Here is a 20266-nt window from a genome sequence, read left to right on the forward strand (position 1 = left end):
CTCTGCGAGTTTGCTTCGTGCGTGGGGACGCATGCCTTCCAAAAGCCCGGAACTCCATAGTCCCGAGATGGAAAGGACAAACAAATAATATGATATATTTTGTTTCTTAAATGTGTTGTAGTACATTTTTACTTAATTTCTAGTAGATAAGTTGAAATTACATTACAAGATGAATTGACTTGAGTGTTTGAGCTGCTCTAGGGGCCTGTTAGCAAGACATTTTTGGTTTCCTTATATTATGTTTTTTCAAGTAGGGAATTTCGGATAAGCATTTTACATTTATGGTATGGAAGGTCAGAGACTCTTGTCAATTTAATTATTAAGTGAAAAGCCTAAATGGTAAAAAAAACCTACTTGTGAATTTAAAGTTTACATAGAGTAGCGTACTATTCATCATCTAATCTTACCAAAGTACCAATAACCTGTTGTCACACAACAACTCAATGGAACCAGTGGTTTTGACCCTTCCGTCTGTCCCATTAGTCCCGTGATTTTTCTGCAACGGGACAACTGGCACCAAAACAGTGTCACTTGTCCCGCCACGGGACAACTGGGACAAAATAGTGCCAGTTGTCCCGTCACGGGACAACTCAACGGGACTAGTGGGATAGACCCGCTGCAAGTATATAATATCATGTCCCTTATTTAATTCTTCTTAGGATCTCGAAGTTTTCAAATTAAATACGCACCTACAAAAATGCTACAATAAACAGACACATCAAATTATCTATGACACATGACAACTCTCGTGACGTCTCTGTGCGTTTTCTAAACGCGAACTATAATTTCGGTTAGCGCTCAGTTTACATCATTTGTGGAGTGGTGACGCTACCAACTACATTCATTGGCTTTCTTCTATCACGAAAGTGACTACCAATCCTTTGTTAATAGAGATGTAGCCCTTTTATCTTATCCACCGACTCGCGCGGTAATCTTTTTACCTAGTTGTACTTACCTTATGTAATCATATATGTAATTGTTTCAAGTATATAGTATATTAATCCATAATCGCGTATAGTGTATAATCGTATCTTCGATGTAAAAATTGATTTATTTAGAGCACACTCAACATTTGCACAACGTCAGCATTGTAAGCTAATTTTCAAGAATGGGTCACCTCTTGAGAAGCGCGTTCGTGATGGGCAACGGAGGGAAAGATATTGAAGGTGAGAATTTTATCTTAACATTTTTTTATGTTTAGCACCTATTTATAGGTGTTAATAAGTGTGATCGTGCCTGATTGTTATCAGTTCCAAAATAGACTATTTCGAGAGGTTTTTAAAATGATGACTCAAAGAGGGAAAATAAAAGATTTTGAAGATGATTATGATTAAACGCCTGTCTGCAGTGAATGTGCAGTTGTTTGCATGTTTACTTGTTTGTTTACACTTTATTGTCAACTCGTCCCCTTTGTCTTTTGAAAAACATTGAGCGAAAAGTATTCACTTCGTCTTTACCGTATATTTTTGTGTCTGTGTTTTGTCTATCTAACAATTGTACCAACACTATTAGCATACTTATTATATTATTCAATTGTAATTTGAGAAATTAATAAACAGGTTAACCTTTGTTATACAGTTTTTGCTGAAGAAACCCTTATTCAGAGAAAGTTTACTAAGATACGGTTTTATATAAAAAGTAATACAAGATGTCGAAGCTTCCGCTAACAGTATGTTCGGCAACTGTTCTTTGCTTTTTGCGGAAACTGTTATGAAGCCTTTTTAACAGTTACGATCTGACACATGCGTTTGACATACATGAGGCCCTTGAACTGTTCCTCTCAACGATACGTTAGGCAAGTCTTACAAACGTTTCTCAATCATTTCCATGGCGCTAAAATTGTCAAGCTCGTATTAAACGTGCGGTATAATTTATCACACATATTTTTGTACAAGAACACTGCCATTTTATATACTTACCTTAAAGCTGTGTGAATAATCATCTCTGATAATAATCAAACCACCTGACCTGAATAGCGGATAATACACCCTTGCTATGAAATTCGACAGATAGGCCTTTAGGAAAGTTTTGAAAAAAATTTGCAAGATGTTCAGAAAAATGACGCAGAATATGAAATTCAATTATTGCCATTGGATTCCAGTAGAGTTCTAAGTAATAATGTAGTTTAACTTATCTATTGTATACTGGAATACCAGTTATTTTAATACACACATTTATAATATAGCCATAAAGACAAATGAAAAACAATAGGCAAACGATTATAATCAGTTCATAACCCTTACAAGGATAACGGGTATAATTCAAGTAACCGTATCAAGCCTCTAAGTTCAGTAGATTGAGTAAAATACTAAATAATTTGCGGTCGTCAGCGCGTGACCACATTAACTTGGACTTGGCCACATTACCGTATCATTCACGCTAATCTTACGAAACTACCAACACATAATGAGGTCACATATGATTATAAATCCTCTTGGCTACTTTTGTTTTTGTTGTCATGGCCAGTGACCGCTTATCACAGTGATAGTTATTCTGGGTTTTAATGATCTCTGCGGTTTATGTAACGTGTCACCGGCCTGTTGCATCTACGGTAATACCCTTTGTTATAACAGATATTATCGAATGATTCTGCGTATAATACCGATTCTGCACATGGCTATAGAGGTGCACCTCCGTTATACAATCATCTCTTGAACTCTATCTCTATAACATTGCAATACAAATTATTCAAGATTGACTGGGCTCATATATCTGCTCACATTTTATTACTACCTAGGCTTGCTAGACATTTCGGCACCCATTTGGTAATTAGTCCGGTGGAATATGACTGAACTCTATAATATGAGTGTCACTGCATCTTACTTACGAGTATATATCACTTTTTTCACCTTACAACGGAGAGTGATGTGCACGTTTAATAATTAAGTTATTAACCGCAAGCTCGGGTTGACAGGATGACAGGTGTCCTGTATAGAAACCTGTCGAGTTGTCCACATCTCGTGACACAAAATGAACCGTCTGGCCCAGATGTCACGCGCGCGTGTCAGTATTCCGACAACCATTAGTCGTTGGTCATTAAAGATCACTGTCTAACGTTACTGTCTTTACATTTGAGGTGAAGAAGTCAAGCAACGACCATCTGTCACGTCATGACTGCCATTTTGGCCCGTGCTTAGGAAAATAAAGTTGAAATGGTTAGATCCAAATGCAAAGTAGAATATGCAAAATTAGTGTTTAATAATGTCTATCGAGTCCAGCCAAACCGTCCCTTCTATTTAGTTTGACAGACATAGGTAGATTACTATGATCATAAGCGTTTCTGAGTTAGAGAATAATAAACTTTTCATATGTTAATTATGTCCAGCGGGCTTATCACGTATCTCAGTTGACAGACTTTCAAATATTTGACAACTGAGATACGTGATAGCCCCCCAGTTCCTATAGTTTAGTGCTTGATTCAAATTCGAACTAAATGTGTTCTCTTCACAAAAACTTTTATCAATCACTCGATGACATATTTGCATATTCGTGATCGCAGTCGGTTCTATTTATCTAATGATTTGGCACAATTGACGCATTTGACGTATATTTTACGTCACTTTCTCAGTTCACTTCAGATGCAATATTCTAGATGAATCAATGTCGCGTGATTGGATTGAAACCTTAACATGAATTCGCCCCTCGATGCGTGACAAGCGTAATAATGTGAACCCGGCCTTACTTTTTCGTACCTTTTTTACATGATAATTTTACTTTTGAAAATCACTTTAGGTTTGCATCAGTAGAGGTACCTACACTGGTTTTGTTTCCACTATACATTCCGAATTATATGAAAATTATATGAAAATTAATAGATTATACGTAAATGTATTTTTAGAAGTAGTTTTATTAGCTAGTGCTATTTCTTATTACGTTACGAGATAGGCCTACACTAAGAGACGCTGCAAAGAGTGCTACTAGAAAAAACAAGAGGTTATGACAGATAGCATTATGTGCGAAAAGGCGAAACCAGAAGATAAAATTCAGAAGCTTAATTGATAACGAATACAACCTTACAAACATTGCAAATCAAGCATGAGAACGCTCTTTTATGTATAGACGTACATATTGAATATACAAACTGAAGCCATACAATGAAACAAAGAGAAAGCACATACTAATATGTGCTTTACCATTTTCCTTATAAACAATAAAATAAATGCAAATAAATGACATCATTTTAATTGTTTCTTATCAAAGCGCGTGAATATTGTTGAATTAAAGATTAAATTCATGTAACAAATACGTAGTTATTTCTATTGTATACATATTTGATATACTCACGTATGTACGTATATTATATTCGTACTGACGTAAAAAATAATTCCACTACCTATTGTTTACACATACATCCTGATAAATTTTCAAAGTAAATAATGTTCACAGTTATTTTATTTTGACAAGAATTAGAAGTAAAGATGGTACTGAAAGCAGATTGGTGAGTTACTCTAGCTTTTTATTTTTTTTTTGTTCTTATCTTCTGCTCTACCTTTTTATCAAACTCAAAATGTTCTTATTAAAATAGAACAGTTATTTAGGTTTATAGAGCACTGAATTTAAATTTCCGTCAAACCTAATCACTAGATATTCTAGATCAACATCGCCCGCCGCGTCTGTCCGCCTGTTTTTGTACCACAAGTTCAAAATCTCCCATACAGATTTTAATGTGGTTTCCACCAACAGATAGTAGATTCCCGAGGAACGTTTAGGTAAATAATTTATTAAAATTATCCCCGTGGAACCAGGGCAAAGCGGGCCGCTAGTGTTACCTACCTATATAAAAATAGTTAACATGTAAATAATACACATGAGGAAAAATTCCCACCTAGTTACAATAATATTTTTATTATGTTAACCTAAAAATAGTAATACACCATAGAGCTGTTAAACCGTAAGTCCATTTTTATAATTTTGCAAATAGACACCATTTATTTAAAAAACGAAAATAACATGGATTGATTTAAAAAATTTGCACATTCTATACGGATATATTTACAATGTTCTGACGTTATTTGATCACGAGAAGCAAATAAGGGTGTTGTTCATTTATCCTAAACTATTAAGCACATGATTACCTTTTATATTATATACATAGTAATAGCCATATATGTAAAAAATACACGCTACGTGAATTCGTCGTCATCAGCTCGAATTGCGAATTAACAACACATTCAAATATTGTATTTAGCGTACCACTGTAAATGTGATGTTGTTTTAATCTATTTGGAACATTTTCGTCAACAAGTTTGTTGTACTACATGACTCTCGTTTTAAGTTTAAGGAAGAATAATCTTTATTAATTTCGAATAGCTTCGTCACTGTGATCAAATATAAATTTTATAGCGGCTTATGATACACGCTGAAACATTAAACTTTCACGATAAAATTCTAAATAGGAACAAGCCGTAAGAATGTCAGTTTTAATGAAAAATATCACTCATTTAGAGCAGATTAAGGTTGCTTGCTTAACACGAATAAAATTATCTTAAAACTGTGGACGGATTATCCAAATTCAGGACACTTAAAACGTTGAACGTGAATAATCTGGTTTAAAACAGTTTCAGTTGTGACGTGAGATTGAAGTATGGATGTAGTAGTTAGCATTGTGCGAATTTGTCCATTTTTCATCTCGTATCTGATGTTATTTTATTAGTTTTATGTGTAGAATGAGTTTCATTGGTCAATATTGTTGCTTTACATGCTCAGATCAAAGCTAGCCTTTGCCGTGTACCCGTGAGTGAGCAACTAGTGTCCAGTGTCACGTGCTTTGTTAAAATGTTCGGTGTTTATAGAAATGCTATAGTGAGTATTTTTGTTCTATGCTTTAAATTGATGCATGAAATGCTAAACCTACATGAACTGAATATTTTATTTTCATAGTTACATTTTCAGTTGACTCCATATTGATATAGGTAGTAAATTTATAATTACATTGCATGCTCTTATTTTCGGGAATTCAGTTTTAGTTCAGGGAGTTTTAAAAGTCTACAGATCGATTAAAACTCTTACACTTATTTATTTCCAAAAATAAACAAAAACATAGAAAACAGGGTATTATTTATTTCATTTCATTTTTGATACAATCAATTTCGGTTCAGTATTTTAGCGTTTTACGCGGTTCAGTTGGTTTACGCATCATTATATTTTAATACTTTCCGGTACACGTAATGAGTCTATAATCACGCACTTTGTTAAATAAAGGTAAAAAAAATATGTAATGAACAATTTTAATAAAGAAATAGTACCTTGTGATACACAGAAGAATGTATATAATTAACTCACTTTTTACTTTGAAACAATTGAACTTTTCCGTATGATAATGAAAATGTAAACGACATTTTCATTTGATATAATTTAAATAAAAAACAAATACTTACTAACAATGATTTTGTAGGATCTATTTGTATTTTCTACTTTTCTTTACTTGATTGAAAAATAATCATGTTACATTCTATAAATTACACCACGGCGCAACTTGAACTTAATATTGGAAAAAATTGTGTTTGCTTATTTAGTCTAAATTTTAATTGTACTTGTTTAATTTGTACATCAAAGACTATATGTCTTTCTTAGACTATAATTATACCTTATACTACGACTATATATTTTGACAACACACTGAACGTAAATGTTACATGGACACTGTTATCTAGTTTTCTCATATACAAGTACATTGTACCGTTAATGTGCTTCTCTAAAAACTATTTACTTAGTATATTTAATTTATACCAGATTTACTACAAAAAACGACCTTAATAATAGCCCTGTAGCCCTTAGATAGCCCTGAGAGAGTAACTTTTTAATATATGCCGCGTTCTGTTCGAGCTCGATATTGAGGTTTCTGGGACTGGTTGCCCTTAGCCACGATTTAGTTGCGTACAACTTATTATAGAGGTGTGGACGACTGAAGTACACCATCCGGTCGAAGTGAGCCTTAATATAATCAGTAATTAACACATATAATACAATAATTATTGGAATTTTATGAAAGACTACGTTTATAGAATTTTCTGTTACAAAACAACTCATGTTTCCTCCTTAATTTTCCGGCTGCGTAGGTAGTATGTTATCAAATAAGATATGTTAAAATTTCCAATAAATACTCTTTAATTTGTGTTGTTTGAACCAAACAAAAAAAACTTTACTGATATAATACCTGCCGTATGTCAATCGGTAGTGGTTCTAACACCGTATTATTAATTTATCTATAATATTATAGTTCTATCACGATATTAGAATCGTGTTTTTTTATTATAACTAAATAAAGATAACAGAACATTGCCTGTCACTTCACGCGAACATAAATTAATCGTACTTATACTGTCATGGCGTCACAGCCGTACAAATAATAAATGACTATTAATTTATTACTGTTTTCTAATATACTTTTAGATAACTGTATAATCAATATTGCTGTTATAAAATGTCTGCGTTATAAGCTATTTAGTAGGTGAAGGGCGGATTTTCGAGAGGCTTTGTATATCATTCAGATAAGCCGTTTATGACGGAAACCCTAACAATTGCGATCTAGACTTTTCGTTTTGCGATGTCACTGTGATTCTACGTGTATTAAAATTAATTTTACTTACAATTTTATTTTATTAAGTCATTCACTTTAAAATAAAAAGATCTTCATCTTTTAAAGGTCAGTGCCCATCGAGTAGGCTTGTTTAACTTAAGTTACCAAGAAAGTTAAATGCCTGTGACTTAAGAGTCATACTTAAATGCAGATTATTAAATTATATTATAACACTTAATAAACCTTTGGACCATCCTAAAGAACTGAGTAGGTAGTTTGTTTAATATTAATTAATTGTTGGAATTTTAAAATTACTGTGTTACAAGATTTATTGCCCATTGCATTTTGCGGCAGTTTATTTATTTTTTATATGAGTTTAAACGCTACTGAATAGATAAACTACTGCTAAACGTACTTCAGAAACCGAGGGTTAAACAATTACAATCACAGTTTATCTCTAAACCTAGTCATTGTATAATACGGATTAAGAGTTACATAGCCATCGGATAAAGTCCGACCTCGTCGTTATTTCCAATACAATTCAATTACATGAGCACTGCAGCATTACGCAATCAACCTGAAAAAATAAAACATTTTTGACATTGAAAGAGACAGTTGTCAAAACTTTTTAGGTTTCAGCTTGCTGTGATGTAAGTAAAATGTTATGTTCATGTAATATTACAACTGGTTTCAACTGACTTTAATTTAATTACGTAACTGACTACGACACCTAATAAATCAACAAACCGGTATAAGTAATGTAACTAATGCGCATTAAGTTAGATCTAGACAGATGAGTTTATTTATTTGAATGACTAGATAGCATTTTCTTAAGACTATTTGCCATTTTTTGTGAACTAGGTTGTGGCCTTGTCACACTTTATTCTGCACATTTTACAACCATTGTATTTGATTTAATTAAATCTGTGTGACCGAAAAACGTCAATGCATGTGTGAATATGATAAGAGAAACTAAAGTACATACACCTAGAGTAGCTTAATGTGTGTGATAAAGTGACTAATGATGAATCAGGAGTTAATAAAACTGTAAATAGTTATAAAATAGCATTTAGATAAGTATCCATTATTTATTTTATTCGTTAAATTACATATTTGTTCCTCGTCTGCTCAGTTGAACGAACCATCTGATAAACAAGGAAAGGTTGGCTAAGGTGATTGGTTATAGTAAATCTAAAGCCAGATGTAGTATCTACATACATTTATTAATGCTAATTTTAATATAACATGTACTAGCTCATAATATTTATGAAAAAAATAAAATGTTATAATGAACGTATAATTACATAAGTACAAGAATAATGAAATATAATTGGGCGATTAAATAAAAATATTTACTTATTTACATTTTTGCTAGTTGCTCTACATTTAAGAATAATAATCTGTTGATATTTTTTTGTACAATTATACTGTATTATACGACATTCATCAAGTGTTTGATATTCCAATAGTATTTAAATTATAGATGTAGATTATTTGTTACTAAATATATTATTTGAAGTGTTTTAAATTTAGACCGAGGGCGGGACATAGTTTCATGAAGTGGTTTCTATTAATAGATATTTTCAATTACGGGGAATTATACTATCTACGAGTACGATGTGAAATCAATATCAACTTTCGTTAACGATGTACTACTGCAAATTAATACACAGAAACAAATATGAAAAAAATAAAATAAAATAGTATGTTAAAAATTATCTTAGCTTTAAATTTATTATGCTACAGCTACTACCATTGTACCTAACCCTGAAAATCGTTGTACATTATTATTTATTTTCACAGCTGATTATCCAATCTTTAGTCCTTCTTCCACGTCAAAGTGCCTGAACCAATTTTACAAAAATGTTGACTAGTATAGTACGGTATTAGGTACGCTGGTGGATTTGTAGGCATAACTTATCTATACTAATATTATAAAGCTGAAGAGTTTGTTTGTTTGTTTGTTTGAACGCGCTAATCTCAGGAACTACGGGTCTGATTTGAAAAATTCTTTCAGTATTAGATAGCCCATTTATCGAGGAAGGCTGTAGGCTATATATCATCACGCTACGACCAATAGGAGCAGAGTATCAGTAAAAAATGTTACAAAAACGGGGAAAAAATTCACCCATTCTCTCTTATGTGACGCAAGCGAAGTTGCGGGGGTCAGCTAGTGTACAATTATTTTATAATCGGTGTATAAACGCACGGTGTAAGAAAATTCTAGTTATGCATTTATTTTTAGCCTGTACTAATATGAAAGACGTACCGACCTTATGTATATTATATGTATAGTGACCCGTTTGAGGAAAATTGTTCCTGTCAATACATATAGCTGTGCATGCTTATACTATTAACGGACCTCTGTCAATCATATCGATTGGCAAAGTGTTAAATGTAGTGTAAAGTTACAATGACTTCATATTCAAACATGGCAATAAACAGTGTATTTATAGTAAGCTTTAATCATTTCAGCCTGAATAGTGACGTGACGTTGGTTTCTGATCATTTAAGTGTTAGAAGTAAAATGATTTTGTATTAGTCACGATCGTCTCTACATACGTGGATGCAAGAAGTCGTGTTCTTCATATAACCCTGACTGTCATATATTAGGTCGGGGAAAAAGTCTTTTCGCATTATATTATTTATGAACTTGTAATAAAATCTCTTTGGCTTTAAGAATCATAAATGAGTACACGGTTCATTAGGTTTCTTTCAGTGAGCTCGTGAGGTACCTAAATATCGACCTTTTTTCTGTAGAGAAAAGATTTTATTACAAGTTCATACATACTCTAATGCGTAAAGACTTTTACCCCGACCTTAATATGTTCGAGTTTTTCTAGACATTGACTGTTTAGCTGAAAAAAGGTCAAAAAGTCTACTAGAGTTGGCAGTTTAGAGGCTTAGATTTCTTTTTGAATTTTTCAATATAACAGCATCATAACTTTCAAAATATTCAAATGATTTGTAGGTAATTAAATTCATATTGTCGAGTTTTGTAAATGTGTATTTATGCATGCGATCACGAGTCTTCGTGAGTGCCGTATTAGGGTAGAGACCAATTTAAGCCAATTCTGTTGATAAATCAAAAGGATGACATATCACGCGCTTTCCTCTTACCCATTGTAGACATTATAGGGTACGGTTATGGATCAATTGAATGTCAAATGATAATCTAAATCGAAAGAAAATTACTTATTCTATTACAATACGAGTACGTTAGTCAAAAGTGACTGAATAAAATTTCTCAAGACCACTTTATCACTATTGTGACGCTGTGGCCGATTTCGCTTGACAACTGAGGGCAGTTGAGATACGCGAACCATATAATTAGGTAGCACGCTTTATCTGAAACTAAAAACACTAAACTTATTCAGTCGTCCATGCAGCTTCAAAGCATCAAGAACAATACACACGCGCAAAAATTCAAATAAAATAAAAGAAGATGTTCGCTCGCAATATAGAGAGCGGGGAGACAGCCAATCTCAATTCAACTTCCCTTATATTTGTGCAAGCGGGTGATAGTGTTTACTGACGGTTGTTCACACGTAACTGCAAACATTTCAGAAACACTGCACAGAAGGTGAGACACGAGAACAACGGCAAAGGCAAACTTTATCACGACTCGGCGCCGGCGACAAAAGAGCGACTTACCGTACTATTGTCGATAATAATGACCCTATGTGTTATTAGTTATATTCAGCGTCAATCGTTTATCTCATTTGTGTCTGGTCGAGAAGAGTTAATAACAAATCAGTATCGCTTAAGCGTTAAAGGTGGCGTGGTGTTTGTGTATTCTTTCAGTGCTTCGTGTATTATTAAATATTTATTAAATAATATCACTGTGCGATTGTGAAAATAATTATACATACAAACTTAAGTATTGTGTGAAGAATGGAGTTTCAATACTACGGTAATTTCGACCGTCCGCCGACTCGTCGGATCTTAGACCAACCTTGGTGGGATGAGGAGGACACACTGTCTGACAGGCGAATTAACGGTAAGGAGCTGCAATTCGTAAATAAACAAACACTTAAAAGTACTGTTCACATTATGTATAAATTAAATACATATCAAGCAAGTGTGTGTACTTGAAAATAGAAGCGTCTTTCACTAATGTGCCAAGGTGGTTGTATTTAGAACGAGTTTTTCTTATCAACAAAAATTGGAACACAATTAGGCTTATGTTACGTTATCGCGTAAGAAAATATTCTACGGGTTTGTAAACATTGTGTTGTTTGTACGTACAGTGTGATGGGTTCAAGAGATACGATTACTTACTAGTTTAATGTATGCAGGCTGCGTGAAAAGTACAATATTAACAGTACGTAGGTATGCATATGTCTGTCTAGACGGCACAGGGAAGTGGGGCCATATCGATTGGACGCTGGGATAATTTTAGAAAAGGTCCTGCTTGGGAAGTTCGGTGAAATCCGCAGCCATCTGTGCAGTTACTTTATTCTGTCTACGGTCCGATACATCCCTTAACAAGTAACCGCGGTGTTAATATTGCTTTTTATTTATTTAAATTTATGATAAATTCGTAACTAATTGTCTCACGTGGCAAATATAAATGTATTGCGATACGGGCTCTAAAATTTTAACAAAGATAACTTACCGTAGCCATCAGTAATATGTCCATCAAAAAAGATCTATTGTAATTCTTAGTATTTCGGCACGTTTCTTTACGTACATACGTCTGAAAAAAACATGATAAAGAACGTTTAACCGGAGGAATCATCGATCAAGTTAATTATTTATTTATTTTATAATTTACCTAGTTATTATTGTTGTCTTAGGATACGAGTAATGAGACTTCCTCGTGCTATTTGTTTATTATAGTTACTCGCATTATCTCTCAAGTGTCTACTGTCACCTAATACACTTGAATAATTCTGACTTAATCAACAAAACGAATACTTCAATAATGATATCTACATTACTGACTAATGTGATTGCATTCGATTATTGTATCTATCGCGAAGTACATCAGTAGAGTATCACGATTTCCACGTCAGTTGCTCATAAACACTGTCGAACGACTCGGGTTAGGTATCTTTCATTTCCTCTTCTCCATCTTCATTTCCATCTGTTCGTAATAAAAAGTCTTTTAGTTTCCTCAATTTTATCGGTAAATGGAATAAAGCTATTATTTTTTACGCGCCGTTCTATCGATCTAGTATCGCGAGTGTATACTGGCAGCCGAGTAAAAACTATCCAGGTCAGTACATTACCCCCGACGCTGTACAGTAACGGTTGAAAGAAGGGTTGACTCCAATCAATCCTTTTCCTGACATGTGAGTTTCTTTCTTATTTCTTATATTACTTCGCACTTAAATACTGAACGTTTTCTGTAACATGACAATTTATATAAAGTAGAGGGCGTCTAAACGATTTTTTTGTGGTCACTTGAAAGCTTATCGGTAAATCGATTCAGTGGGGTCCGGGAAAATGATCGTTTATAAACATTATGCATAAAAACTGCTGGGACTGTTCTTGCTTGAACTAAAAACCATTTTTATTGGAAATTTCAGAAGTAAGAAGAGAATACGTAGAGCTCACTTAAGTTACGTTGTAAGTATGTTAAGCCTGAATCACAGTCATGTTTTGGTGACAACCATATTATTCATACTATAAATAAATATTTAAACAGATGACAACATCGCATAAAATTAAGCGGAATCTAATAAAAAATGAAATTAGTTTTAAACTTAAAATAAATATTTGCGCCAAATCATTGCAATGTGTCACTTAATTTCTCTATCATTTATAAACAATTTTCAACAAAGCTTAAATGCAAATAAGAGTTTTATACAGACCGCAGACGATAAAAACAGGATATGACCAGCATTCAAAGTTATTCCTAGTTTTTTTATATCAATATTAGCTGTTGACAGTTCCCTAGAGGAGGGATTTAATTTATTCCTTTGTGACGGCGATGGCATCCATGCTGGGTCAAGCAATAGCTATCACGGCCTCACAGTAGCGCAGGCTTTTAATTGAAAAATGTCTGCTCAAACAAAGAGAAGTGAAATTCAATCTAACCAGTAACCACCGCTTGTGTAAGTTGGCCATCGCTACGTGAAAAGATACAAGCTACGTGTATTTACTACCTATAAATGCTACCATTAATTTTACGTCGTCGTAAATAGTTAAGGCGCTTTGCTTTACAGCAATTAATGTTTTAAATTATTTATGTTCTTCATAATATAAAATGAATACTTGGTAAATTTTATGTTTTTCTTTTCTTGGAAATTAATGTTGTATATCATGTTTAATAGATAATGATAAAGTACGAATTGTGAGTTGTTTAGTTCATTCTCATTTACCGGGTTATCGGTGTAACAAGACAAATAAATTACTCTGTACATTTGTATCAAATTACAATTACAAGATAAACGGCTGCATATCAAAGTTTAAAGCGTTTCCGATCATTAATTTCTTCGTTTCCATAACTGCAGTTTAATTTTTATTTAATGGTCTAGAGGAATATTTTGGATATCTTGAGTGTAAAAAAAAAATTAGTTATAGTTTTTATCGAATTGGGACATTTTCTACAAATTCTTTCTCACATTATATTTAAAGTAGAAGTATAATTTTAGTTTGTTTTCTTATAGGCCGAAAAAAATATTTCTTTAAAAGTTTCGGTGCAAAAAGATATTCTGTTACAAAGAATACATATTTACATCAGATACGGATGCCAAATTGCTTTTGAAACGTTACCGATGTGTAGATATTTTTGTTTTAAACTACAGTTGCCTTTTACATGTAGATGAAACGTTTTCGAAAAAGTGAAATTGAGAATCCTGCTTGCTTCTGAGGTATTTTTAGTAATTTAATGGAACTTTAGCTTTCGCGTAAATATTATGGATTATCAAAAGATGCATCGTCATAGTCTAAAGACACTGTTGACAAATACACTTTTCTTGGCTCTTGCCAATTCATAATTTTATACGGTCTTGTGCTAATCGCATCGAGTTCTAATATGCGACTTATTTGACATCGTTGACCCATCGCACCGCTGGACATCTACGCTCCAATTTACACTCATTACTCTACATTACAAATAGCCAATTTACTTTTATGAAGACAACACGATGTCAAACTACGATATTACACCATTGTAAACAAGCCGTGAAGAAAACATTCAGAATAACTACTTTCATAAATTAAACAATTTTTCTGTTTAGTATTTAAAAGTTTCATTCAAAACCTGACCTGAAAGAGTAAGAAAATTAATTCGCCATTCACTCCTCGTGTATATTTACGTGCCACATGTTCTTACATACCGGTGTTATCAAATTTGACATTAATATCAAGCAGATACCCTCCTATATAAGTTTATGGGTTCAATTATCTATTTAGAGAGTGAGTCAAGGTTCTCTTGCAGTCGGGCAGTCGAACGCATCGCTCTTACATGATTTTATAAATAAACAAACACTCCCTGTTTACCATCTTCTCTGTTAGTTAGAAACTACGCAAGAATAGTGGGTGGTTTTTTAGTTTTCTCGTGTGTGTAGTGTTTTTTGTTCACTGTTTTCCTCTATGAAATATTGAGCTTCGGCTCAACTGGTCGCCGCCAAAAATACCCTGAAACAGTTATTTACAAACGTCATGCAAGGTTCCAGCTGATTTGGGAACTTTGACGTGTGACGCGAGAGGTTATCGCTCCGAAATTCAAATGTTATTTTAATAAATTATGACTAGATACGTACAGAGGTAGAAAAAAACCTGTTGATGAGAAGAAATGGAAAAAACTGAAATTGCTCAGTTGATTTACTAATTAATTGAATATCATTATTATGTTAAAATGACTCTACGTTTAACATGATCTTTACATAAATTTAGCGATGATACATACAAATTACGTCAATTTAAATTATGTAGATCACACGAATTCAACTCTTTTATCTTATTTTAAAGTAATATTTGCATCATAACATTCAAACCCAATGAACCTCAGTAACAAAGTTTAAAATATTTTCTAGAATAACACAATCAGTCATTTTACCGCTTTAGGATATTTGAAAATGGAACGTTCCATTGTTGTTTTCTTTTTAGTATTTTTCTTCTTCATATGTCAATGGCCTATAGCAGTAAATAAAAAAACTGTTGTTAATATTAAATACAATAAAAATATAACTTATAAATGAAAATATGCTATGATGAATGATACAACATTTTTCCCTTATTAAGAGGGCTTTGAGACTTATGTCAAAGTTTGAAGAAGGACGTATTTGAGTAAATATTTTACTAGTTACAACTATATTTTGAAAACAATAGGCCTTGCGTAATAATGTGTCAATTATATCTTGAAAGGCATGATCTCTTTGTTGTTTGCGTACAAGCAATTGTAATCGGTGTTCACACTCCTAGTCGCACTTAAGTATAACAATTAAACGACGGTATTATCTATTCAGCCTGATAGCTAGGCTATTTGCGTACAAGAGGTAGCTTAGCGTTTACGGTGTCTTGCGTAATTACAACATTGTCTATGGTTACATAACTTTATCTATTCTGAATAAATAATTACTGAGATATGGGTTAGATATAAGTTACGATATTTATTTATGTTAGTAAAATTAAACATAAAATAATAAATTTAATATCTGGTGCAAAACACTGGTCTATCTTTTTAGTCATTGATAGTAATTTTTTTCCCGCCAATTTTAATAGTCTTTGGCTGGAATATTTTTTAAAGGTGAAAAAAAATAAAGTAAATGGAAAAGTCACTTTGTTTTGAAAGGCCGTGACATTGGAACGATTGAAAGTGATTCGTAGTAAATACGACAGAAATACATCGCCATTTCTATTTTAATAGCTGCAAGTCTATTTTAAGTCTTACTACTGGAGTAAAAAAAGTCTCGAACTAGTTGGAACTCTTCATAAGTGGGCGAATATTTGCGGCTTTTAATAACAGGATGATGATTATTGATGATGCTGTTTTTATGACAGTATTCTAAAGTACCTATAGATGTGTAGTCGTAGAATAAAATTATTTGATTGTCATTACAACTGCATAGTAAATAATATTCTGATAATTTCCGAGTTAATAATTAAAAAAAATCTATTTTCCAAACAAATAAGCATGGTGCATTTTTTAAATTTATAATCCACTGTCCTTTGATGTGCAGTGAATCGTGAAACGACCTTAAGTAACATTTATAATAATAGTTAAGACATTAATTACATATTTTTAACTTCATTTCAAATGTTTTGTTTCAGGTAAGTGACGAAGCTTGGAGAAGCAATTCTCAGAGAGAAATGACGAGTCCAGTGGATTCAATGGTAGCCACACCGCACTTCCACGTCTGCCAATTAGGTATGTACATAATAATTATTACATCGCATAAATAAAATAGAACAAAAAATGCCGTTAGAGTACTACAATTAATTTCAAAGATTATTCACAATGAATGAGATGTAATAAATACCATTACGCGCGATAGATTTTTTTATGATAATTAACCTAGAAGGGAAATAAAAGTAACTATGTAGACAATAATTAACTATAAATGAACCTACATCTATCCTTATTTTCGGGATTTTATTGCCAACCCAATTAATATTAGGGTTTTTAAAGTCATTACATATCTTGAACTCGTTTGACAATCGTAATTCGCATCTGGAAGTTCATCTTTAATATTTTCATGAAATATGATCACCCATAAATTGTTACTTACCTTATAAATCTTTGACTAACGGGGGATTGCACTGAATTCACCTAAATAGAGAAACTTGTTCGAAATAAACAACTTTTCGTACAAATAATGTCTCTTCTTTTGACATTGAGGACGATCTAATCTTACTCATCACCTTTTTTCTTTGTTTACGATTTATATTTTCAAATAAGTCCCTCCTAATTTTATAGATGAATAATGAATGATGAGGTCAGCTTATATGTATTTAACTTTTAATCAATTTTAATCGTATTCGATATTTCTATGTAAACATTGAATAAAGTCTGATTATAATGTTATGCTATATTTTATCCAATTCGCGGAAGTAAAACTCGTCTTGTCCAAACTCTTTGTTTGAAAATCGATATAGCAAAAATAAATTTATACATCACACAAGGATAAAATGCCACAGAAATACCCAAAAATATATGTTCGGTAAAAAATGGTATGTAAACCAGTCAGACCTAAGTCACAAGCAAACCCAGTCTTATTAAGGTTTAAAAATAAATACGAACGTAGGTATAATATTTTTTTAAGTAAGTAAAACTAAGTTCAGTTAATTACCTGAAGTATTTTTGGAGATAAAGGTCACTCTGATTCGGCGAATATATTTAGTACGTGAATTAAAATTCAAGCGGCCAACCGAAAAAATGTCACTCGACCTTTCACCAGTAGCGTTTATGGGAACTGGAAACAGATATTTATAGGCGGTAGGCCAGGTTGTTGTATTTCCCAAGTGGGACCCGAATCCAAGAGAAGCCGTTGCCGGTAGCGAATGCGAAGCGAAGTAAAATTGAGGCGGTTAAATTTTAGATGGGAAAGCATTCATAAAAATTGAAAAGAATTTTCTTCGCCGGCTATTTTGATAGGACCGGTGAGTAGCAGTTGTAGATTTTCTTTACCACTAGCAATTAATTTTCCACATAATATTTACATGCAACGCAACGAACAGACAATTATCTGTGATGTCATCATTGATGACCTGATTGTGCTCTATGTTATGAATAATGCAACTAGGTATTCGTAAATAATAATATGAATTAACGAACAGGCAGCCTTGCTGGTAATTGTTTGTTGCTACCGGCAGAAATTATTCCGGCGTTGGCTTTATTTTGACTGAAGGACAGGGTTACAGCGTTCGTTTACCAGTGCCGAGACTGAGAAACATTTTATTCACACTTATAATTATGTCTATAATTTGGTAGAGCGCCCTCGGGATGATTAGATGATCATTAGTTAAATAAATCATATTGTTTTGTGATGACGGCGTTTGGTGCACAAATTCTCTATGAATTTGACCTACGGATGCTAGAATATGTAATTGTATTTGAGGACTTATACAAAACTTTCAGGGTTGTTTATCTATCTACTCTGCTAGTACAGAGTGGACTTAGTAGCCATGATTCTTTTGAAATACAACGTGCTTTGGATGCAGTCCAAAAGTCTTTAACTAGTGGTCATTGTCACTGGGCTAGGTTAGTATTTTTTAAACTACCTGTGACGCTCTATAAGATTATTTTAATAGTTCTCTAAGGAGCATTCTTTTTGAAATAACTAACCATGAAAGATGGTAATCCAGTAAATGTTATGCAGCTCCTTACTTATCGTTTATCCTATAAGTTCTATGATATTATAATAGTTTCAAACGTTTATATAATACTGTGAACTAAGTTGATAGTAAATTTTCCGACATACTTAATCTTATCAGCTGATTGGTAAGGCAAGTTTCTCATGAGAGACAATGTATGCTTGTATTCTCTTCTTCCGTAAGCGATTAATAATATTTTCTTACAAACATATCTAATTACGGATATGTTATTTTAGTAGAAAAAGTTAATTTCACACGTACAAGTTATAATATTTTATGAAACGTAAATTGTACGAGACAATAGAATCTGTTAAATAAACCGCACAAAACAAACTGCAACGAAATCCAAAATGTTTTTTTTGAGTAATTACTAAGATATGTTTCGTATTCTGTTGCAAATTTGAATGCAGATTCAGCAAGATTGCAATACATCTATAAAGTAATGCCACGAGTTACAAAACGTCTGTGTGGAATGTTAGCGAAGAAATTTCAAGAGCTCGGCGACCACTGCGGCGCGTCGATAACCCGCTGATACAGAAGTTCATTGTCGTCACTTTATTACTTGATGTTTTCTACTACGATTGCACTGATATGTGGAAAGCCGGAGACAACCCCGGTTGTAGTGATAAGACTGTATAAGGCCTGTGGGAAGTACTTATTCTTTTTCTGAATGCGATAACGTATTGACCTACGTGTTAAGGTATACAATGTCTTCCATTTATGCATTATTTTAAATGGATACTTTTTGTTATTTCAAATTATGCTATTGAATTATATTGGTTTGCCTGACTCAAATCTTAAAATAAATTCGTTGGTGCATAATCTATGTGATTAACTTAAAATGTTATCATACTTAGTTGCATAGAATTGTGTGACGCAAAATAATGCACACAGTCAAAAGTAATAAATTAGCAACACCTTTAAAAGCTTTACCACATATCAGGAAAGCAACAAGTTCCGGAAAAATCTAAGAATTCGGAAGGAAAAACATTTTAAGTTCTATGCGGGTGGAAAAAACAAAATATTTTTCTTTTCATTTATTTACGTAGTAATTTTCCTTTTTCGTATAAACCTTTGTCAGGTGAGTTCTTGTGCACATGTGTATAAAACCGAGTCATTAATAAAACAGGTATCTAATCAATGTTGAACAAATGACAGTCATGCGTTTTCCTTTATTGAGTTTTAATTGCTATTCTCTTACTATAAATAACTAAGGGTAGAGCCGTTGTATTAGTATTTAGAAATACGACATCGGTTGAAATATGAAATGCTTTAAGACATTTGTAATTCATTGGTATACCCTGAGTATTTGTTTTATATTATATTAATATTTTTTTCCAACAAAAGAGTTTTAAGCTATCAAATCCTTTCTAATATTTCTTATATTGATTTCTCGTAATTTCCCGACTATTCTCCGAAAAGGGTAATTTAGGATAATGTAACTGTTTTGTAAAAAGAAAGTAGAGAATTTCGTAACTC

The 20266-nt window shown here is 32.9% G+C and overlaps 1 protein-coding gene across 3 annotated transcripts in view; it reads left to right on the top strand.

Moving 5' to 3' along the window:
• Window positions 1-791: 791 nt before the first annotated feature.
• Window positions 792-20266, top strand: part of LOC142978036 (uncharacterized) — a 57124-nt gene continuing 37649 nt past the window's right edge. The window contains exons 1-2 of one of the 3 annotated variants that reach the window (XM_076122257.1): window positions 5761-5802; window positions 16745-16841. In XM_076122257.1, coding sequence (XP_075978372.1) covers window positions 5776-5802; window positions 16745-16841 — 124 coding nt within the window. In that variant the 5' untranslated portion in view covers window positions 5761-5775. Of the gene's footprint in view, window positions 1167-5760; window positions 5803-11307; window positions 11520-16744; window positions 16842-20266 lie in introns of those variants that run through there. The other 2 variants (XM_076122259.1, XM_076122258.1) reach the window with 2 other exon arrangements.

The sequence above is a fragment of the Anticarsia gemmatalis genome, chromosome 13 (assembly GCF_050436995.1).
Source record: "Anticarsia gemmatalis isolate Benzon Research Colony breed Stoneville strain chromosome 13, ilAntGemm2 primary, whole genome shotgun sequence".
Lineage (NCBI taxonomy): Eukaryota > Metazoa > Arthropoda > Insecta > Lepidoptera > Erebidae > Anticarsia > Anticarsia gemmatalis.